This window comes from Cheilinus undulatus, linkage group 8 (genome assembly GCF_018320785.1).
Source record: "Cheilinus undulatus linkage group 8, ASM1832078v1, whole genome shotgun sequence".
NCBI lineage: Eukaryota > Metazoa > Chordata > Actinopteri > Labriformes > Labridae > Cheilinus > Cheilinus undulatus.
Genome location: NC_054872.1, coordinates 28,359,073 through 28,383,433, shown reverse-complemented (window position 1 = coordinate 28,383,433; position 24,361 = coordinate 28,359,073). Strand labels below are relative to the sequence as shown.

General features: G+C 39.3%; 1 protein-coding gene across 2 annotated transcripts in view; it reads left to right on the top strand.

Moving 5' to 3' along the window:
- Positions 1 to 19,069, top strand: part of galnt1 (UDP-N-acetyl-alpha-D-galactosamine:polypeptide N-acetylgalactosaminyltransferase 1) — a 64,973-nt gene extending 45,904 nt beyond the window's left edge. For both annotated transcript variants that reach the window (XM_041793520.1, XM_041793522.1), the window contains 9 exons: positions 2,318 to 2,445; positions 2,537 to 2,616; positions 5,007 to 5,177; positions 8,557 to 8,674; positions 9,891 to 10,071; positions 11,848 to 11,987; positions 12,177 to 12,275; positions 13,465 to 13,599; positions 16,552 to 19,069. In XM_041793520.1, the coding sequence (XP_041649454.1) occupies positions 2,318 to 2,445; positions 2,537 to 2,616; positions 5,007 to 5,177; positions 8,557 to 8,674; positions 9,891 to 10,071; positions 11,848 to 11,987; positions 12,177 to 12,275; positions 13,465 to 13,599; positions 16,552 to 16,698 (1,199 nt within the window). In that variant the 3' untranslated portion in view covers positions 16,699 to 19,069. The remainder of the gene's footprint in view (positions 1 to 2,317; positions 2,446 to 2,536; positions 2,617 to 5,006; positions 5,178 to 8,556; positions 8,675 to 9,890; positions 10,072 to 11,847; positions 11,988 to 12,176; positions 12,276 to 13,464; positions 13,600 to 16,551) is intronic.
- The last annotated feature ends 5,292 nt before the right edge of the window (positions 19,070 to 24,361 follow it).

The window sequence follows — 24,361 nt, the reverse complement described above, 5'->3', positions numbered from 1 at the left end:
ACTTTTGAGAAGTGGCTTGTAATCCAGCTTCTGCTTTGTGTTTCTGTCTGTCTTTTAAGGCTGAGTAATTAATCCAAATTTTGATTAAATCACAATATGGCCTGTTGCAGTTTTCAAATCACAGAAGGTTCAGTAGTTCTTTAAACTGAATTGTGTGTCAAAACACCAGTAAAAGACAATGTTTTTTTTTCAGTCAAGTCTCTTTTTTAGAATAGTTGGCAAAATTCCCACTTTCTGTATTTTTCTTTTTTTTTTTCTTAATCAAAGAAGAATGACATTAAACATGACCCTGCAGCTGGGCAGTTAAGTGATTTTCAATTTAAGTCACAGTTGTAGCTTCCAAAAATCACAAAATAAGAGAAGCACGACCAAAATTAGTATGCCACATGCATTTTTGTTCTTAAAAATGGTCATGTGGTAAAAGTTTCAGCATTTGTTGTTCTGTGGCCATAAAAATAGTTGTTTTTGTTGAGTAATTGTTACAGTTAGTGCTGTCAAGATTAATCAAATTAATCGCTATTAACTACAATTCACAATTAGTGCACTAAATTTTTTTAGCGAAATTAATTGCATTATTTATTGTCTCTTTCAGCACTCCTTAGGGAGGGCACTGCAGCCTCTTCCTGCAGCCACAGTGTTTTAAAATAAGGCCACCACTACACCTTAGTGTCTCATTTCACTTTAAAGACTCACAGTTGGGGCGCAGGTGGTCTAGTGGTTTGAGGCGCGCCCCATGTACACGGTTGGCCCAGGTTTGAATCCGGCCTGTGGATCTCTCACACCTGTTTCCACTTCTGTCCACTGTCCTCCTCTGTTAATAAAGGCATAAAATTTCCACAAAAAAATTCTTAAAAAAAAAAAAAATACTAAACTCAGCAACTCAGTGGACAAGTCAAAAGTCATCTGACACTTTTGTTATCAAGCATTTACCTTTTAAGTGTCCCTTATTTACTTTCTAAATCCATAACAGGTCCCTTTTTTGTTGTTAAAATCATGTTTAAAACTTTTATAAAGCTGCTCTGTATCCAAACAGAAAGTCAGTTAACCTTATTCCAAGGCTGGCCACATACTAGAGGATTTTAAGATCAATCCAAGGTCAGATTTGCCTCCCCAACAATTCTGGAGCCTTGTTGCAAATGACTGTCTGTCCAGATAATCCTCAAGTGTGTCTCTCCCCTTGTTTTCTTTTCAATCCATATCAAGTTCTTTCTTCCATGGTTAAGTTTATGTCATATCTTCAGTTTATGTATTAAGTAGGTCTGGATACAAACAGGAAGTCAATTACCCATAGTTTAATCCAATTACAATCTTAAATGCAAAATAAGAGAATTATCCAATGCAATGAAAGGGTGTGATTGATCACAATAAACTACAGAAATCCTAAGATTAATTGTGATTAAAATTTTAAATCTTTTGGCAGCCCTATTTATTAAATATCATTATTTTTGATCTATTTATGATGTTTGCACTCATTTATTTTGATTTATTGATTTTTTTACAGTGTCAAGAGTTTCAACAAAATCAACAATTGTGTTTTATAATTGTGATCTCAATACTAAAAAAAATGTTCAACATTATTATGTACCAGAATCAAGCAGCCCTAGATCAGTCTCAAAATTCAGCCCTAATTGGGTCTTTGATTTTACTTTAATATTTTCAAGGCGGTAAAGGCAGATATTTGTGCTTCTTTATTTTCTGGCACCTCAAAATGTGTGATGTTACTGACAGGAGATCACTCAGCTTATTATTTTTATACTTTATTTATTTATAGACTGTATATCAAAGTTCACAGATACTGTTAAAGTGCAATCTTTGCAATCGTTTCTGCCATCTGCGCTTTAGTTTGTGTGATTTGTTGCTCGCTTTCATGTTGATGTTTACACCACACCTCTTTGGCAGTGCTTTTTTTATTTTATTTGCATTTTTTTGTTGATATGCTGATTGCTTATGAGGCTGTATGTTTAACCAAACAGACAATTTACTATTGTGATTGAAGCTGATTTAAAAATATATCATTAATATCGATTGATGCATCATCTATATTCATCCTAACATGCAGACCTGGCCTACAGAACAGAAAGAACAGTTTGTGTTTAATCTATCGAATATTGTTGTGGTTATAATGTTGAATAATTTATTACTTGTGTTTGTTGAAAAATACACAAGATGAGGAACTTAAATAATAACAGCATATTCAATCACAATCACGGTACTGGAAAAATCACAATTAGATTTTTTCACCAAAATTGTTCCGCCCTACTGTCTTGTATGTTTAATTATCTTAAAATGCATTTTTGTTCCTATTTCTTTATCTTAGATTTCTTAAAGCGTCCACTAGAGCAGTATGTCAGGAGGCTGGAGGTCCCTGTCAGAGTGGTGAGGATGGAGCAGCGCTCCGGACTTATTCGCGCTCGCCTCAAGGGAGCATCCATCTCTACTGGCCAGGTGTGTTCATGACTCTCTGTGCCCTAGCACCTGACCTCCAGTGACCAGTGGTGTGACGGGTTTGTCTCATGTTTTCTCTCTGTGCTTCTAGGTCATAACCTTCCTGGATGCTCATTGTGAATGCACAACGGGGTGGCTGGAGCCTCTGCTGGCCCGCATAAAGCAAGACAAGTAAGACACACCAACTGCAAGCATAAAAAATCAATAAACTATGTTCAGCCAGCAGGGGGCTAGCACTATTTGATGCTTAATTACTCATTCTTCATTAACTGCTTTGCACAAGCAGATACTCACATACTGTACACACACACCAACACAAAGATGAGCACAAATAAATAGAGACCTATCTTAGACCCACCGCAAAGTGTACACACCCATCTGTCTGCCATATTAGTCATTTTTACTCCCAGTGCAGAGACTGTTAGAAGCAAATGTTCGTGTCTTTGCACCCAGGGGAGTGTTGGTCTTAAAATGAGTTGTGGTCAGGGGTAATTTTGGAACAAGGCTATCTTGAGGCAGAAGGAAATTATGGCTATAAAACAAAGAGAAAATAAATGTTTAGTGTTGTGCTGTTCAAAGTGTTCTTATTCAGATATCAAAAAACAAACACAAATGTGGATTCAGTCCCTCTCTGTTTATGCACCACAAAGATACACTCTGTTGCCTCTTCTTACTTTAGTTTTTTTCATCCATACTTGCGTTATCTAGCTAAATTGAGTTGGTTCTGGCATAGGGAATTGTGAGATGGCAAGCTTTTTTTTCACTTCTCCTACTATGGATATATCATTTTTAGCTGCTGCGGTACATCCAGAAGACTAGAGCATACTTACAACTATCTCCACCCACATCTGCCTCACCTTGGGGAGCTTTGCTGGATCCCTGCTGGAGCCCTTTATGAGCCTCAAACAACAGCTTGAAACCAACACCAAACTATCACTACTGCATGCTCTCACTACACCAGAAAAATCAGTGTACATACTCTACTGAACTGCAGATTTATGGCAGTCTCAGGAAAATGATCTGCTCCATCAATAGATATGCACACTCACTCTAACTCTATCAAGTGCCCACTGCCCACAACTCAGAAGAGAATATACCTTTGTAGGCGAGCTATGATTCCAGTATCAAAAATATTAAAGATACACAGCCTACCTTTCTCTGTTGTAAAAGCACACAGAGCGTTTTATAATATTACGCTCTCACCAGTCCTGTGGGCATGTTTTAAAAATCAAAGATATTGCTGCTACTGCTGCTTTTGTAACTGTAGATGCTGCTTAACAATATAATAGATGGTGGCCTATGCACTCTGAGATAGAAAAAGTTTCCTTTTTTCCTTGGCTAATTTTCAATAAAATTTGGTCTGATATCACCATCAGTAAGCAGAGAACTGAGCGTACAGAGTCTGGTGGCACTCAGGCAACAGGCAACTCAGCTGTGGTAACAGAAAGACCTGGCTGAAACTGAAAGCAGACGCTCAGTAACGTGAGGCAGATCTAAAAGCCTTACTCAGACTGAAAGATATTAAAATTGGACCCAATTTTTTTGCATGTGAGAGACCCCACAAACACTGAAAGATTGAAAAGTTTTGTTCTTACAGTGTGTTGTGCGCAACCAGATGATCAACATAGCACACTAACAGATTCAATCACCAACAACCAGTCTTTACTCTCAAAACTCAAGATCAAACATGACTTTAGATTAAACAAGCTAAATGTGGCTAGCTGTTAGTTTCCTGCTACATACAGGGTGGTTGCAGTTTCAGTCCAGATCCCTCCCATGTCAGTTTGATTGCTGTATTATTTACAGTGCAGTTTGTATAAACACATTGTTGTTACTATGGCTGTGTTTGCTGTGCTTTCTTTGTTCATCTTGCTACCTGATTGGCTATTGCTTCAACACACGTAACAATCCTGCACACGCCTGTTCGAACATACTCAGAATTCTTCCCCACACAACAGGATATCTGATCCTAAATATTTAACGTGTAGTATGCATGTCTTATCATCTTCTGAGCAGATCAGAGAAGGAATGATCACTCTTAGTACACCACAGGAAAATAAGGCAATTGGACCTTTGTTGATCTTGGTTTGCTGAAGGGGGTTATCAGACCAATATTTGGCACAATTATCTTGTAATGTGTGCCAGGCTTGAGTGAGAGTTTTCCTGCTATCATGAGGCAACAACACATCGTTTCAGTGTTGTGGCCACATGTGCCTATAATTGTTTGATTCAAAATTGAATTAATGTACAACAAAAGACTGCATTTATCTGGTGCAATTCCCTTTTTTAACTAGAAAATTGTGGTACATATCGCAGAAAGAAAATATATTCCAGTGTCTGTTTTTCCTATTTCATTCAGGCCTGTTTTAAAACATGTGAAGCCCCAAAGACACCTTTTAAAATCCAAGAGACTCAGTGCAGCTCCTTTGTACCTTGTGCCTTATTTTGCACATAGATTATGAAGTAGGGGGGATTTGTATGCCGTGTCATTTGAAGAACTAACAGTGCATCATGGGGCATTGTTTGAATGCATTTTTTTTGTGTGTGTGTATTTGCTGCAGGAGAACTGTGGTGTGCCCCATCATCGACGTGATCAGCGATGATACGTTTGAGTACATGGCAGGATCAGACATGACGTACGGGGGCTTCAACTGGAAACTCAACTTCCGTTGGTACCCTGTGCCCCAAAGAGAGATGGACCGCCGCAAAGGAGACCGCACACTGCCTGTCAGGTAGATTTTACGGCAGCATAAGCCCCCCAATCAGCTGATGTGGGATATAAAATACATTTTGAAGCGTCTTTAATCGTCACCAGCTCTGGGGCTGCTGTCGAGCTGTTTAACCCCGACCTCCTTGCTGGGTCAAGTGAAGAGAATTTGCGGAGACTTTGCCCAGAGGAGCAAAATGATTTCATTAGTGAAATATCTCATGAATAACACAGTCTAACTCAGTCAGTCAGCTGTTTAAGATAACTTATATGCTGTGAGATGCAGTGTTGCTTATAGGCATTTACAATTGATGTGCACAGAGTAATCGTCTTCCTCCATTTAATTTATCATGGTTAACAGTCATAACATGTTCTGAAGGCAGAAACACTAAAGGAGGAGATTGAACTTCCTCTGTAGCTGAAGCTGAGCTGTTTACGTAAGATTCAGTTTAATATTGTTCTCTGTATCATTTCTCATGACCCTGGTTTCAATATGAAACATATTTGTGCCTGTCTATCATCTCTTCTTCCTGCTCTTGTTTTAAAGTGAGCTTGATGCCAATATTCAAGGTCACAAACATAACATATCTTATATAACGCTGTGCCCCTGTTTTCTCTTGTTTTTCACAGCTCTGCATAACAAAACTTTCCTAAGGGTGTCTTCTAAGTGGCCTAAAAAAACAAAATAGATTGTTGTGTCAGGGCAGGGAATTAAAAACTACAAACAAATGACATGATTTACATAAGCCCCATCCTACCATAACGACCTCCTGCATTATTAAGAAGGTATAAAAACTAGTTGATTTGCACACAGCTTGCATTTTAGGCTTCAGTTGAACACCAGTTTAGTTTACAGAGTTTTCATGTAATGAGTTACACTGATGTTTTACAATGGCGTTTTGCTGACACGTTATGCAAAACCCTGTAGAGTGACACTGCATAAGGAAACCTCAGCTACAAACCAGTTATTATGGGCTATGTTATGTTTTCTACCTTGTAATTTACTGCACTGGCAAAAGTCTTAGGTCATGTCAAAGTCTCTCTATAAAGCTATTGGACAGAAAACAGCGTCCAAGGTCTAAAGGAGACTTTAAAGAAAGCTCACAACAAGTGTAATGACCTTGTGTCAATTAGTTGCTGTAATCACTCCTGAAAAGAAGAGGGAATTCACCTAGCATAGAGAACAAGATGTGCATTTTTCATTTAAAAATATCAACCACAGTGTGGGTTTTTGCAGTGTTTTTAAGTATTGGTGGAGGGAACTTTTGGTTCGTCTGGGGACCCCTGTGGACAAAGTGGTATATTCTTTCCCTTTGCTGATTTATCCTGACCACAGTTGTTTTTAGGGCTGGGTATTGCAACTGAAATGAACATGCAAAGGTTAACAATTTATGGCTATTTTGAAACAACTAAAATCCAACACACTTCAGCTAAAATGAAAATGTTTTGCATAGAAAGCCAAATTTTCCCACATCCAAAGCAGTTGATGTGTCATTTGCAAATGACACATTTTTGTCCATTTCCTGAAGAGCACCTGATCCTAACTACACAGTGTTGGATACTTTGACCCCATGTAGCACTCACCCACCCCCTTTTTTCTACGCAGTTGTTGTGGTGTTGGGGCTGAATGAGAAAGAAATGGCTTTCATGATCTAGTATCTGTTACTTCACTCAGAGCATGTGTCTGAGATGTGGTGCTTTACTTAGTTGTCAGACAACAGGATCACACTCAGCTTGGGGTCAGCAGGTTCTCCCATTATTAATGAGCACATATTTTTGCAGCAAGGAGGAGTAAAGTGTCACTGATGTTGTGGGATTTTACTGCCTTTGTTATGTGGAACACCACACGATATGATGCTTCGGTTGCCTTGTTGTTTCAGTGCCTAATGTCTCAATTGCATTTTCATGTCCACAATTCCTTTGGCTTCCTATTAAACCTTCTAGGGCTTGGTCACAAAACTTGGATGCTTCTTCTTAGCATGATGCCAGGTTTTAGACAGCCACATGCTCTCATTACTGAGCTTGTTGACAGGCCTTACCTCTGATATCAAGGGGGCCAGTCGGCTTGCAACCGCCAGCGCAGCCTCCTTAGTGTGGCGCCCATCAGTACAGCCAGACCAGCAGTAGGTGTATCCACCCACGTCTCGCCAGTGCCAGGGCAACTCACCTCAAACAAGGCAGCAAGGCAATCCCAAGCCTAGCCTAGTGTAACACCCTTGACGTCACAGGTATGCAAGAGTCCTCCTGAAGATAAGTCACGTTAGGCACCGACCCAGAAAGACTGCTTCAAGTTGAACCTGAACAGTTGAAACCCAGTCAACAACATCTCAGTACCAACAGCAACATTCAGCCTACCTGATCAACGCTTGTTGCCCAGGGGTTTCCTTCTCATCTGGCAGCCAGGGTCCCAACGGCTTTGCCCCACCACCTTTGCGTGACATGGAGCTTGTCTAATAGCTGCAGTGTCAGGAGTGCTACTTTGCATGGATCATTCATTCATAGGTGTTTATGTAGGATGTAGTTTAGGGTGTGAAGGTGCAAACCCAGCGCTCTTAGGCTCTGGAGGCAAGGGGCATCGATCCCCTTTCAGCTGCACACTAATGCAGCTGAAAGGGGGTGTACTGTAGTGAGCACCTCTTAGCAAATGACATGCTGTGGCTGTGGAGCATCAGCAGAAATTCAAACTTTAAATAATTGTGGTTGCACTTACTCTTTGGGGGGCATGTCTCACACTTACAAAAACTCTGACTTAGAATATAGAATCTGTCTTTTTGCTGATTATCCCATGATTTAATTTTCTAAAACATAAAGAGAAATCAGCATTATTTCAGCCTCTTTCATAACCATTTAAAGACTCCCTTGTGGAGCTTAAATGTTCACTAGTATGTTTTCCTGATCAGGATTTGTGCGTAAAATCAACAGCATGAAAGCTACATGAAATGTTTCACAGTGTATTTTAAGAAATAAATAGTGCAAATTTTTGTCAGTGTTAAACTCTCAGAGTACCTTGAGCCATGAGCTGAAATATACATTTAATATTTCAGTTTGTCTGTAAGGTACGGTTTTTAAGAAAACGAACTTGAGTGTCAAATGTAGGCAATAAAACAGACAGCAAGGAAGATACTGAGGATTTACAAAGGCAGAAACTATTTTTGGAGAACAGGCTGAGTGAGAGCTTTAAGGCCAGAAACTAACACCAACAGAGAAGTGAGATTTAAAGAAAGAAGTGAAAAGAAAACAGGAAAACTGTAAAGAACAGAGAGTGAGAGCAGTGAAATATAAAACTCAAAGGATCTGCAGATGCTATGTGACCTTTAGAAAGCTGACCTTTGGTGAATTTAATGGCACTAACCCACCCTGCTCTTATTTACCCTGGTCTTTCTCTTCTTCATATCTCTCTCCAGGACTCCCACTATGGCAGGTGGCTTGTTCTCCATAGACAGAGACTATTTCCAGGAGATTGGCACATATGATGCAGGCATGGACATCTGGGGAGGAGAGAACCTGGAAATCTCTTTCAGAGTGAGTAAGCCAGCTGACATGACTGTATTCTTCCACAGCCTGGCAGACAGTCAGGAGTGTCTGAAACACACACACACACACGCCTGCTGCACTTGTGAGTTTGGCTTGTCTGACTAAATTGTTGACCTGACTAATACTTTGTCAGGCGTCATCCTGACTGCCGCTTAATCAAACTTATTCAGACTGTCAAAACACAGGCAGGACCGCTTTGTGTTATATATCTCCCTGCAGACTTCACCGGTCAACCTCTTCCCATTTACTGTCAGGCCTACTTCATGCCCACTCAGAACAGAAAGCGCTATATCTTATTTCGTATAATGGTACCTTTCCAGCAAGTGGACTGGTTTGGTTCAGCACAGTTTGGTTCAGTTAACGCTGATCTTGTTTGTGTTTCCACTGCCAATGTCCTTTAAGCCTTGCTCATAGTGATGGGAACTCTGGCTCTTTTTAGAGATCCAGATCATTTAGGTTAGCTCAGGAATAAGAGTGGGTCTTTGGCTCTCGAATAGCTCTTTATTTGGCCTTTTTACATCAGTCAAACAATATCAAATAGAAAAAAGGAAACCAGCTCTCAAACAGGGGCCAGCCCCTACATTGAAATAAAAGACTCAGCTCTAAGAGCTCTCTCTCTTTTGTGAACGACTCATCCCTATGACTTGTAACTTGTCATATTAAATAAAGTTTTTTGTTTCAGGCTTACCATACCCCACACGGTTTTCAAATAGTTTATCAACATTCCCTTAAAAGCATCATCGTGGGGTACAGATGGCCTCGCAGTTATGTTGTGCCCCAAGTACACTGGCAGCCCAGATTCAAGTGCAGTCTATGGCTTTTTTTACATTCTTGGTCCCTGTTTCTGATCCCATTGTCTCTCTTCCTCTATAAATTGTGGCATAAAAGCTCCCTTCTTTATTTGTTTAAGACACAATGAGAGAGAAAAGCTGCTCAGCTCTATACAAAACATGTATTTGTCCATTTTGCCACTGTTGCATAGTAAATAACTATGCTTTTGACCAAAAAATGGAATGCAGTGAGTCTTGCTCCCCCTGGTAGGGTCAGATCAGTAAGACTGGTACCCCAACAGACGGGTGGTAGGGCACTATGGATTGATTATTTTGGTACCCATCCCAATTTTTAACAGTGGAAAAGAAAGAAAAAAATTGCATAAAATACCAAAGTGGAAAGCAGCTGAAGTGTGTTGACTTGTTCTTCACAGATCTGGCAGTGTGGTGGGACTCTAGAGATCGTCACCTGTTCTCACGTCGGTCATGTGTTCAGAAAGGCGACACCCTACACCTTCCCTGGAGGAACAGGACAGATCATCAACAAGAACAACCGACGCCTAGCAGAAGTCTGGATGGATGAATTCAAAAACTTCTTCTATATCATCTCTCCTGGTGAGTGTCTGTGTGCGGTTTTTGTGTGTTTTTGCTCACAAGAGTATGCATGCATGTGCTCATGTGTGGAGGTTAATCTCCGTGGCAGTTTTGATCTATCCATTAACCCTGCGCCAGCTTGATACAGCAGTGGTGATCCAACAGCCCGGGACAGGGGGCGGCGAGCAATTTCACGCTACGAAGCATCTATTGACTCACACAAGCACACAGTAACACAAAAACAAACACACAAGCTGGCTCAGGAAAACACAAATAGAAGTTAAGAAAAGGTCCTTAAATAGAGGATAATTTTAGAGGAAAAGCATTTTGAGCTAGCTTGGAACCAACTCAAATACTAACTTACTTTTAATTACTTAACTGCAGGATCTCCAGGAGGTTTTTTATTATTGTTTAATAAGTTCTTAACACACAAAATCTGCGTTGATTACAGAAAGGAAAATAGTAGCAGTGGTTAAGTTCTGGAAACATGCGAACGGTGTCTTCAACAAACACGGACTGGGATTTAAAGGAGTAAGGTGTAAGATTAGGGGGGATATATTGGAAGAAATTGATTTTTTTTTCTCTTATTATAAGCTTTATCTGTTTAATAACTTGAAAATGAGAAATTGTTCATTGCATTCACTTAGAATGGGCCCTATATTTCCAGAATGATTCTTCAAAACCATCAGATTGCAATATAATGTCTCCACAGGCAGAGGTGGAAAAAGTACACAACAATTGTACTCAAGTAAAAGTACAGTTACTCTGATTAGAATTTACTTAAGTAGAACAAGTACCAAAAAAAACTACTCAATTACAGTAATTTGAGTATGAGTAATTCGTTACTTCCCACCCAAAACACTGGCTCTGTAGTTGGCCCAAAGTGTTTTTCAAAAGTTTAAAGCAATTGCTGGACACAGGAAGCAGTATTCTTGTGCAACTTGCTCACTCACATCAGTATATGAAACACCCTGTCATGCACAGTGTTAGTGAAGAGCAAAGTATGTACAGGTGCTCAGGCAGCAGTCTTCATCCATGTGGTAATTTTTCTATAGATCTGTCACATCCTAGGAAGTATAAAAATCTAGTGGGATGCAGCTAAATTCACAAATTATTGCAACAAGATCCAGAATAAATTGCCCACTCAGGTTTCAGTTGTCATGCTTCTGTTTTGAAGGAGTCTTATTGTGACACGATCAGTCAGAAGTAATTAATGATTCCAACACAGGAGAAGATTGTGGATGCAGCTGCTCAGAGAATTTAACATAAGGCTGCTGATGGAGTAAATACCATTTTCATCTGGGTCAACAGACAACAGCATGTGTCACTTGTTTCCATTTCTGTCACTATTTTTCCAGCTACATTTAACCAGTCCTGATGACACAAGTCATTTCATGGGGAAACACTACACCTGACAGAGAATGTGGACAGAAAATCAGAGGTCTGAAACCAGGCCGTGCAGCATGTTAGAGCACATGCTTCCCCTTTGACAGCCCCTCTGGGAAAAGGAAAAGCTCAAATTGCCCATTCCATAGAGGTCTGATATTCAACAATCTATCCAAATGTCTTTTGAATATGAGGCTTTAAGGACGTCTATCATCAGCCGAGCAAGCTCTGAGATATAATAAGATCAAAGTTGGCCTATGTGTCAGTCACTGTATTTACACTTTTACTTTGTCATGACACTCTTTAAAAATAAAACTCAGATGGAAACATTGGCTCTCTGGACTGTTGTCGTGCTTGTCAACCTTTATGTCCCTGTCTCTCTGTGGCTTATGTGTGTATTTGTGTGTCCAGGTGTGACCAAAGTGGACTACGGTGACATCACGTCTCGCACAGCTCTGAGACAAAAGCTTCAATGTAAACCCTTTAGCTGGTACTTGGAGAACGTTTATCCTGACTCTCAGATCCCCAGACACTACTACTCCCTGGGAGAGGTATGCTTACACAAAAACACACAACAACGGCGCAACACTGCACAACCTAATTTAACATATTACAACTCAAGGGATGTCAGAAAGACAGATGTACTGTACGATTTATTCATCGCCTTTAGGCTGAAAACTAAGCAGACACCTAGAGACCAGCACGTTTTTTAAGGTATGTCTATGTTTGTGTCTGCTCAGATTCGTAACGTGGAGACCAACCAGTGCCTGGACAACATGGCCCGCAAGGAGAATGAAAAAGTCGGCATTTTTAACTGCCATGGCATGGGAGGCAACCAGGTATGTGAGGGAATCTGAGAAAAAGATACAGATAGAACATCCAAAAATAAACAAAAAGTGCAGAACAGTAAAAGTAGTTCTACCAACAGATATTACAGCGAGCATTTTCAGTTAAACAGACGTTTAAAAGATATCTGTGGCTGCCATTAGAGAGATGTTTAACACTGGTTTAAAAGGGAACGTTCGTAAAAGTCTGTTTGTCAAGATTGAAACATGATTTACAGTTGGACCGCTTTAACCTGGAAAATCTGCTTCTGTCAAAAAATTAATCTCATATGAATAAGAACATTTTCATTTTGTTTCTCACAGAAATTTTGGTTAAAATGCTGATCATTGTAATCGTCATTACAGCATTACAGTCACCGACCAAAAGAGAAAATAAATCATATGCTGAATCTTAAACTGTTATCACAGTCTGAATCCTATCAAGTTTTAATCTACGTTAGTATCACTGCACATGTGTTATCTTCTTTCCTTTTCTCTGTCAAAAATGTTTGAAATTGCTCCATTTACAATGTTGATGAACTTTCCTGTTAATCTGACACTGCTCTTAAAGTGCTGCATTTATGATTTTTGTTCTTTAAATCTTTATTGTTGTTACCCCTTTAACACTCAACCGATTTGAAAAATGAAGAAAAAAACACATTTTCCATCATGTTAATGTTACAGCTAAATCTGATCTAAACATTCAGTCAGCATCTTCAAGTTAATGTTGAACCATGCCCTTTCAACTGAGGCCATGCTGCTCATTTAGATCTTTTTCAGATAAATTTCCTAGATTTTTTTGTGCTAAAACCTTCTTGTTTACAGCATAAAGCTGTATTTATAGAATAGAAAATATGTTGAAGTTGCATCTTGGCATACACCAGCTTTAATCCAGTGCTTAGAAATGAGTATGAACTTCCACCTTCCTTTCCCCACATATATTATCAAGTTGTGTTCTGTGACACACTGATGTCATAGCTTTATTTTTGTGGTTGAAACCAGGTTAAATTTAGATCTTAGACATCTCCTCCTGATTTCAGCCTGTCTTTAACCAAATTTGAACATTGAAATCACATCTGGTGTCCACTGGATAGCCTCACTTTATCCGTCATAAAACAGAGTAGCATTAGCAAGTAGCAATCTTCAGGAGGAGCAAGATTAAAATGATTTACCTCATAATCTGTCATTTCTGTGTGACTTGCAGGTTTTTTCCTACACAGCAAATAAAGAGATCAGAACAGACGACTTGTGTCTAGACGTGTCCAAGTTAAATGGACCTGTCATGATGCTCAAGTGCCATCACCTCAAAGGCAACCAGCTCTGGGAGTACGACCCTGTGGTGAGTGGAGGAAATCACATTAACGCTAACAGAGTATTTTTGAGCAATTTATAAATGAAACATGAACTGATACACAGAAGGTTCAGTCTTTGAAGGAACAGAATCTTTCATAATTTATTTATAGAATCAGCTCTTTGTGATGGAAAACGAGGCAGAGTGTGAGATTTTAGTCCTAACTTGATCCTGGAGCATTGTTACTCTGTGTACCAGAACTTTTATGAAACACTTCAGTTAGTTTGTTTTCTGAACACTTAATCCTCGTCAGCCACTGCCAGATATAAACTATCTAGTTGATAAACAACATTAACAGAAACTTGTACCACAAAGATTTGTCTAAAAGTGTCTGGTTGTAATGCACTGACTGGGGCTCGCACATGTGTGGCACTGCTTCTCCATGTTGACTCTGACTATTGCCATGTTTAAACAGCTCTGTTACTGGGCATAATAATACAAACAGCCACTCTGAGGAGATATGAAGTCTGATCCAGGATTAGGTTACTAGGAGGAAAGAGTGAATTGTTGCTCTACGCACTTTGCAGAGAATTTTCAGTTTAAAGAAAAAAAAAAACATGAATGCTGTTAGAGTAATTTTTACATACATTAAAGGGGACATATTATTCAAAAATCACTTTTTCAGGTTTTTCTAACAAAAATATGTGTCCCTGGCCTGTCCACAATCCCCCAAGAATCAGAAAAATCCATTCCCTTCCCCCATCTCTTTCTCCACCTTTCAGAAAATGTGTGCTGAAACAAGCCGTTCTCAGACTTTCCCCTCATGATGTCATGTGGGGAGTTGGCACCACCCCCAGGTTCAGTTGGCCCTCCCCGCTTGGAAGAAAGTTCTTCCTCTCAGCTGCCAGCTTAGATGCTGGATAGCTAAGTGGGTTACCCTGCTGACTTTGGTTTGCAAGATTGATGGTTCAAATCCCAGTCAGGTCCTTAACTTTGGATAGAAGCATCTGGAACATTGTAACATCAGGAGTGCCACATCCATTTCCTTGAGGGGTGTTGTCAGGGGCGGAGTCAGACAGCTCATTAACATTTAAAGCCACAGACACAGAAACAGCTTGTTCTGAGCAGGGCTGAAACGGAGGGTTTTTAGGTATGCAAAAATCCAATACTGGAGTGTTTTTTCAGCAACAAACTTTACAGGCATGTTTTGAGGACCTCTGAGAACAATATAAACTTGTCTTAAAAAGGTCAAATATGTCCCCTTTAAATCATGTCTTAAATGGAACTTTTAAATGTTAGCATTTTCCTTTGTTTCATCAACAAATAAGATCAGTCCAAAACTTTGTGCATTTCCTGATGCAAATGAATGAGTTCTGCAGGGTAGATGATATTGAAACAATATGTTTATGTTTTGGTGTTTGTTCGTCTTTTTTGAGGGCTGGACCACAATCTAGATCAGTGGTTCTCAACTGGCGGATTTAGACCCAAAATTGGGTTGCAAGTCTTTTCAAGTGGGTTGAAAATAATTGCCAGGAAAATAAATCTCACAAGTCTTTTGTGGATTTATAGTAAATTGTCCTTTTTTAGGTTTTCCTGTGATTATGAGTAAATTTCAGAGTATGCCACTAGAGTTCTGCTAAGTTTGTCTCCTTTTCTTTGAAAAACAAAGCTGCTTTTCCAAAGATAAGAAAAACTGCAACATTTAGTATTAAATGTGTTTCATTTCATATAACCGGGTTAAATTATTAAATTGTGTTTACAGACTGGTGTAAACAATGTGAAAATTTAAACAAGACCCAGAATGAGAATAATTTCTGCAACATGTGTTCATGCAGTGAAGAAGTTAGGTCAGTTCATTTTTAATGGTATCTTGGTTTTTATTCATAAAAGATCAGGAAAATGTTTACTTATAGACACAAAGCATTGACATCAGTATCACACTCACACTTGCCGGGAGGAGAGATATTGATTACACTGTCCAAAACATTTTATAATAGCAATCAATGTCTGGGCCTCGTGGACATCACTGCCTTCCTCTATAAAAAGACTCCAATATTAAAAAGTTTCAAACATGACTCTGTTATCCTGATAGGAAAGCCTCATTCAGAGAGGTGGAAAGGTTTTTTTTTTAACTTGATAAAGTAGCAGATTAATATTGGCTGTAGCAATTAAAACAACAGGATTAGATCTGCCTCCTCCGCTGGCTGCGGTGTGTCTGATCTCCTCACTATTTGATTCTCATTTGACCTTATAAGATGCTATCGCTTAAGATCATCAAAAAAGTTTGCAAACTTTGTGCTGATTGTGCAAATAAACATTTTTTTGCACCCTGATGGTTTTGAAAAACAAAGCAGTTCCACATAGGCCAGTTAGAGCTCTTTGTAAAGTACAAAACCTCAAGTTTTGTTTTCACTTTCAGCCATTAGGGATGGGTGAGTGAGCATAGATCTGCACACATAGATGCAATTCTGTGATTTCCCAGCTTTGGCAGATAATTCTCTTTCTTCAACATCTAAGATCCTCTTATTGCACTCTCCTGCTGCAGATTACAGTAAAAAATCTCCTCTTAAAAAATACAAAGCTTAAACTATAAGTGTACTGAATGGGAAAACTTTGGCTTGTTCATGTAGGGAAATGATGAGTATGTTTATAAGTTTTTAAGAAATGAAAGCAATCAAAAATAAATTCCTGTTTCTTTAGAATCTGCTCATAATTGCTCAGTGTTTTTGCAACACACACACACACACACACAAAATATCACAGCACATATTTAAGACCAGCTGTTCTGTCAGTAGGTGGGATATTTATGTCTTCAGTTTGTTGGGTGTATATTCTAGCTGACACATTACCCAACCTAACCACAGTGTTTCTCTCACTGAAAGCTCATCTGTGCCTCAAATCAAATCTAAGTTTTGAAACACATTGTACTTGGTATTCACTGATTGAAAATGAAGCAGTCTGGTTTCCATCTCCTCACACTCTTTCTCTGTCCCTCTGCAGAAGCTGACCCTGGTCCACGTCAACAGTAACCAGTGTCTGGACAAAGCCAGCGAGGAGGACAGCCAGGTGCCCAGCGTCAGAGACTGCACACACTCACGCTCCCAACAGTGGCTGCTGCGCAACGTCACACTACCAGAGGTCTTCTGACCTCGCTCTGCACACTCCCAAACACACAATCACACACAGAGCAGCCCAGAGCGAGCAATCAGGGGAACAGACAGACTTTCTCAGAAGTGGGCACAAGGAACAGAAAGACTTCCCGTGAAGGGATTCAGAGACAGGAAGAGGACGGATCAGATGGGACGGTACTACCTCTGGCTGAGACCAGAGGGAGGAGCGCGTTTGACCCTCCTCACAGTAAAGACTCCCACCTGGAGACGATGGCTGTTTGTTTTCCGGTTGTTTTTGTTGTTTTTGTTTTTTTTGAGAGATTTTAACGGCGGAGTGTGACATCACTCCCGAGCAATGTGTGGTGGAGGTTCTGCGCTCACAGCTTCCCCGGACACAGCAGTCCCTCCCTCAACTCATCACTTAACGTTTACTGACTGCCTCTTATGAGCGAATGTGTGCACTTCAGCGCGTGTGTGTTCTCCAAGATGAATGTATGCCATGAGAAGGGGGCTAAATTCCTTGTTTTTTTTGTTTGTTTGTTTGTTTGTTTTTTTATTTAAATTTGTAATGAAACTGAACTCCGGTGAACTCCTATGAAGAAGGGTGCATGTGTGAGTGAGCATTTGTGTGTCTGAGCCCCCCGCCACAGTCTTGCAGCAGTGTGTGTCTCCCTCTGGTGTCACACCTCGGTATCTCACCCCACAGACGGACTCCTCCCTGCTGAGGATTTTAATGGACTGCAGAGAAAACAAAAGAGGACAAGTACAGACATCTGCGGTCAGCAGAGCACTAGAGGTAGAGAATTCTGATGTTTGTGATACCCTGAGATTTGTATGTCCATTTTTTCTAAGGTTTTGTGTTTCTACAGTCCTGTGAGAGTGCCACAGAGCAGTAACCTTAGTGCGTCAGTCTGTCTCTGTGACTTTAAAGGTGTTTAACATAGAGCTAACACACAAACAGGAACTCTGCATATGTATCTGGTGTTCACTGCCTAATCAACCATAAGGAACTCATACATACACAAGCTGTAATCATATAGGAAACATTTCATACTTTAACCCGTTTGTCATATCTTCTTCTCAATGACCTCTTAAAGACACTCCAAGGGCTTTTTTCCTCTAGTGGAGTGTGCGTGGATGGATGTGTGAGAGAGTGTGTTTTCAGTCAATCCCAGTCCATCAGCTCGGTGTTTACTAGGACAAACAGCTCTCTGACTCGACTTGACTGACAACAGATTTGTCATAAAGAGCTGCTTTTATTTCCTCTGTTTTCTCCTGAGGACGTTTTTTCTACGATAGAAAAAGGAAGCTGAGGAATATTAGAATATCAAAGAGACGTCATGGAGGTGTGTTAGGAGACTTAATCAGGGACAGAATAATAAATGCAGAGAGCCAAGGGGAGGGAAGAGTTGAACTGTAGGTTACAAAAAGCAGCAGCAGCGTCAGACATATCTCAAATCATGGCTATATATCTCAATCTGAAAGCCCACCTGCAGTATTTTCATTTCATATCACAAACAGCTAAACAGAAGTATCAGCGTGTCCTTATTTCAACCATCATGCTTCCTTTATTCTTTTTTGTCTTCTATCACTCCTGCTGCTGCAAGTCAGAGCAGGAGAGGTGATTTCATAAAAGGTTTTTACCATTTCAGCTTCCTCCAGTGGAGGAGGGGTTTACACACAGGGCCAGTCCCCGCTTCATCTCTGTCCTGGATGTTGTGGTGAGTCAAGGCCGTGGACTGATTTCATGTCTGAGAGAGTTACTGTGTGCTGAAAATGTGACTTTTTTTAAAATTGTGAGACAGGGAATGATTTGATTGTTCTGATATTTGGGGTGGGTGGGGTAAAAGTAAACTGACATGTCCAGGCTTCCACACTGAGCTGATCCAAATGTAGAAAATAAAAGAGAAAAAGTTTACAGAACAAGACGAGAGAAATGTGGATTTGCCTCTTTTTTCTTTGCACGCAAAACAACACATCAAGACAGTTTGTTTTTACACAGTGAGGCGTTGACTTAAACTTTGATACTGAAATTTAGTCATAATTAAATCTCCTGTGAGGAGTTTATAGCTGGCTATGAAACAATGAAGGTAATACCGATGCCTCTTTATAGCTAATCATCAGTATAAAGATCAACTTTTGCTACAGAAAACCATTATTTAGATTAACAAAACTGCAGCATTCCTCTTGTTTCTTATAATCCCAGGCTTTAAAGCACCCAAGCGCAGAGGTGAGCAGAACACCAGAGACAGAGAGCAGGCGTGGCTTTGTTAGTTTAAATATTGTTCCTGGAAACATTAAACCACAGCTGTCAAAATGTGTGATTCTCTTTGATACCTTAGAACTATAAACCCTGCAGCATACAGCCAAAGCTAGTGATATTCCAAGGTGAATAATTTCACATCTAGTTTTAGTATAACTGTTTAGTTGACTAGAGTAAGGAAAACACTTGATAAATAGTCCAAATTGAGCACTGTTTATTTAAGACGGGACCACAGCGGCAGATGGTTAACATTGTGAAGCTGGTTTACAGAATGAAGCCATTGTTAGCAGAGCTAGCACCTCAATATTCTGAATATTGATACACCTTTGTTATATGTGATTATACCGTGGTCTTAGTTATTCAGTTCTGATTTGATCTGGAAGTTCCATTAACCTTCGATATTTGGACACCTGTAGAACATCTCAAGTAGCTCTGGTCAAAAAGTCTTAACACTGCTCCAAATTAATGTGCCGCGAGTGTAACCTGAACAGTGTAAAGCGTCATATATGTTAAGGACATAAAAAAAGAAAGTGATGTACCACTTTGTCCACAGAAAGCACGCAAAATCAACACAAACCACAAATTCCTTACAGGAGCTTTAAGATTAAAAGACCTCAGAATAATGATTTTGTGAATGGGAGGACAAAGGTAATTGGCAAACTGATGTTGATATTTATTCATAACTCTGAAAATAACTTAAACTTGTAAAGAACCCAACTTTCTGCTGTTATTTTGGTTTTTGAACTGAAAAGTCATGTTTATTGCTGAGTTGCAACATAATTTGCAACGGGATTCTGTCCCTAATTATTGTTTGAAAATCACAAATAATCTGACAATTTTTCTTTCTTTTCTCAGGAGGAACATTGTCCCTACTCTTGTGAAGTAAAGAAAATTTCTTTTTGATTTACTAATACAACAGAGCTTACACTCTGCAACATTGCCATGTTTTGCTGCGACTTAAGGCTTCTTTGGGAAATTAAAGATTGTCACATTTCTCGGTACAAATATTTTCCCCCCAGTTTTGGTGGAAAAATGAGAGAAAGTGGGGAAAAGCACAAACGGTGTCGTTGGGAAAGCTGCAAGTTTTTAATAAACATGTTGTTGCAGTGTGAAGGTAACAGAGTTAAGCAGCACTTATTACATGGCTGTAGAGTGGATTATTCAAACTCCTCCACTTGATTTGCTGAATTATTCATTTATCAGGATTAAACCCACACAGAGCCAGCAAGGAGATGTGATAGAGCAGTTTACATACACACCTTAAATAAAAGATGCTTACATTTTCTGAAAGTGTTCTAGAAAACAGGCTGCTTAGATGTCTGTCTCTAGTAATCTGAAAAAAAAAAACATAGAGCAGGTTCTGTAAAATGCATCTTCTCTTGAGAAAAAAAAGGGAAAACTCAAATGTCAAACAACAGAACCTAGACCTCTATGAAGACTTCTCTGTGTTGTAGATCCAAACAGACTCTTCTATAAGGAAACAACAACGAATGAAAAGAGTGAATCTGCTGTTAAAGAGATTCAGAGCGGTGAGAGCTGAAGACAACTCAGCTATGTGCTGCAGACTTCAGAAGCACTGCAACTGTGCGAGTCTTTGATGTGGAGAAATGGATCAAAGTGAATCAGACTGCGGCCCGGAGGAAAACTCCACGAAGAGACAGAATAATGAAGCGGGACGAGAGGAACAGAGTGAATTTATGAACTCGGCTGTGTGTCCTTCTAATTTTACTGTTTTATTCATTTAGTGATCCTACATTGTTGATTCAGATCATTATAAAGCCCCTGCACTTGTTAATGCATTCATCTTCTGTTTAGTGAAACTGGTCATGTGATACACTTCAGAGCTGATTGGTTCCCTCACAAAGAAACTAAATGTATATACTATGATATTTGAACAGAATATGCACAACAGCAGTTTGACATTTTATACAAATGAAGCTTATCATAGGTTCAAGCAGGAAGACTTTCACTTCCATTCATCCTTTCGTTTATTAGGGATCCTTCACTCACGGGTCACCCTTTTCCTGCACCTCTTCCTGCTTTGGTAATCAGCTGGTATGGCCGTCTACCCACTTAAGCTCTGAGCCAATCCCTCTGAGCCACAGCCTCTCTCAATCCAATCATCCTACAGTGTTCATAGTTTCAAATCTGTTCTCTTTCCTCCACAGTCAGTAGGTTGTTTCAGTGCGACTGCTGCAACCCTCCTCCTCCCCAGCCACCTCCATTATATCTCATGGGTGTCCAAGTTCAGCTCTCACCAGTGTCTAGACCCCACAAGGGGGGTATCCTATCCTGCTGTTGGCCTCACACCCCCATCAAGTTCATAAGGACATCACGATGGAGTCTATTCCCTAAAGACATTTCAAAATTTTAGACATTGCCAAACATTTCCAAACTTGTGAAATAAATTAATTTTTAAACTTGTAAGTCTCTCCTGATTGAACTGTTTTAATGACGGCGTGGAGCTAGTTCAGTTAGTGGTCAGTAGTTAGCCTTGGCAAAAAGTCTATGATATTCTTCTTTTTTTTTCCTTATTAAGGGATTGTGGCCATCTCTTCCTTCTATCACATCTGTCGCATCAGGAGAAACTTAATACGAGTTTAACAATCATTTATTCAGACTGGGACAACTAACTGAATGGAGGTGGCTGGGGTGGAGGAGGGTTGTAGTGGTCTTACTGGGACAACTGACTGCAGAGGAGAGGGGAACAGATTGTAAAATTTGACAGCAGCAGGATTGATCAGATTGAGAGAGGTCATGGGAGAAAGGGATTGGCTCAGAATTCAAGTGAGTAGACGTCCATACCAGTCGGTATGGGCCTTGTAGCTAAATGTCTCTACAAGGTATACAATATAAAGACAATAAAAAGAGCAGTGGTTGGTGATGAAGAAAGACTGTGTAAGTGCAATTCTTACAAACATAAGCAAGGGATACATGAGGCCCAATGACGTTTGACCTCAAAAATCTAATCAGTTAATTCTTGTATTGGAGTGCACATTTGTGCAAAGTTTGAAGAAAATTCCTCAAAGCCTTCTTAATGTATTTTGTTTACAAGCAAGGAATAAACATTGGGCCCTCTGACCTTGACATATGACCTATGACTTCCAAAAACTTTTCATTCTTGAGTCAAGGTGGGCAGTTGCGCATAGTTTGTTCCCTCAAGCGTTCCTTAGATATCGAAGAAGGACCCAAACAGATGGAAAGAATGTACAGACAACCTGGAAACACAATGTCTCCAGCCATGGTTATAACCAGCACAGAGAAATAAAAAGGTTGAAAGTGCTTAAGGAAAACCTGTTTCTGCCAGTTCCTGATTGGATATCATAAAAAATAGATCTTACAATATGGCTCATATCATAATCCTGAGAGTTCCTCCAGTCTATGTATTATAAATATCCTCCTGTGATCACAGTGTTTGTTAATGAGCTCACTGGAGACTTCAAATGAGAGGTTTCTGTGTGGATTTAGCAGCAGCTGTGCTCTAGCTTTATTTATTCTGTCCATCTGTCCGGAGCCTCAGTGACATGTCGACAATCTGTAAAATCTTCACAGAACAGATGACAGCGTCTGACTCAGCTTCCTCAAACACAGAGGGAAGATTTAATTTCTGTTTATCCAGAAGTATGATGCTTTTTATGCCTGTACAGGAAAATATGAGGAGAGTCTTCATGAATACAAAGGAGTATTGAGAGTAAGGATGCAGGAAGACACTGGACGCCAAAGAGATGGACAGGATGTGGCTGGGGTGGAGGAGAGTCCCACTGATCCATGCTGGAGACTGACAGCAGCAGGGAGAGCGCACTAATGTTAAGATCTGGTTGGTTTGATACTTAGAGTGTAAAGCTCTTATTGCTGATCACTAGAGTGAGAGAACAAACATCTGATCAGTTATTCTCCTGCTCTGTTTGACGTACATGCTGTATGTTTATACTAGAAGTTTAGCAGAAGCGTGCTCTCTCATAAGTAAATGCAAATAGTCAGATAAACCTGTTTGCTGTTTGCATGGACTAATTTTGTGACGATGACATTGAAATGAAAAGTAAATATTTTCCTTCAACAAATACCAAAAGGAGAAAATTAATCCATCAGCAGATCAACATTAATGTGGAGTTTACAGTACTACCTCAGCAGAGCGAATAATAACTTACTTCAATGTTAAAACCATTCAAGCAGTAAATTAGTTAAATCTGAAGATAGACTTTAATGTATATATAAATTTATTTATATCGTTATACAGTCATACAACCCTGATCTTATTAAATAACAAACATCACGAATACCTAAATTATTATCAATTATTATTCCAAGAAAATTTCTGAATTAATTGTAATGATTAAAATTAAAAAAACATGTCATGAAGAAGATTTTTTTCATGACCTGTTCAAACCTTTTATTAACTAAGAAACATTTTTTCTTATTAAACAAAATAATTTCAGGAAATACAAAATATTCATGATGGGCAAAAACAATTCCCCTAATTGGTGCAAAATAATTAATAAAGTTGATCATTGCATAAGTCTGATGCTAATTTACAGCTTTTCTTTGAGATTGAAAAAAGCAGCACTATGTATTATATAGAAAATAACTCATTTTACTCATAACTCAAGGGTTAAAATCCTACAAAAAATAATTAAATATTTGCTAGTTATGACCAGGACTGAGGTTGATTATAAGATATAAGCCAAAAAAAATAAAAAATTAATCTGTAATTTTTTTACTGGAGTATTCCTGAGTGGACATTTTTGTTCATGAGTGGCTTATTGAGGAGTTTTAAATCAGACGCTACACAAAAAAACTAAAATACATCAAAGTATTTTTACTAATCTTTGATATATCTAGGACTGTGCTTGAAAAAAATCCCCCAGCCACCTGACATTTAGTTCTTGCATTCAAACTAGCATTTAAAGGGTCAAAATTCCCCAAGTACCCAAATATTTTGTCATATTGGGCAGAAATGAAGTCAAAAGAATTAATCAAAAAAATGGGGAAAAGTATTTTCATATATTTTTGTATATTCATGTTTTCACAATTGACATATTTGATTTCAAAGAGTTAACCACGGGTCCTTTAAAAAATGAACTGAAATTTCAAAATGTATCAAAACATCAACCTTCGTAAGAAAAAGATCCATCCTTATGCAGCAACACAGACAGAATTATCGCAAAATCAAAGTGAAAATTTCCCACCTTGAACAAAAATGTCCAGTGGGTTTTAATGACCAGCCCACAGCTCTAAAACTGCTTGGAGGACAGAGGACAGAGTTCTAGGAAGAGATGAACATGGAAACATGACAGATGAAAGATGTGCCCCCTTATTGGTTAGCCCTCATTGATTGGACACTAATGTGGCGGACTTTAACGAAATTTTACATCATTAGTAGAGTTTAATAATGAAGGAGAAATAACAGATTATATTCCCAGTTTCGAATATGTGAAGA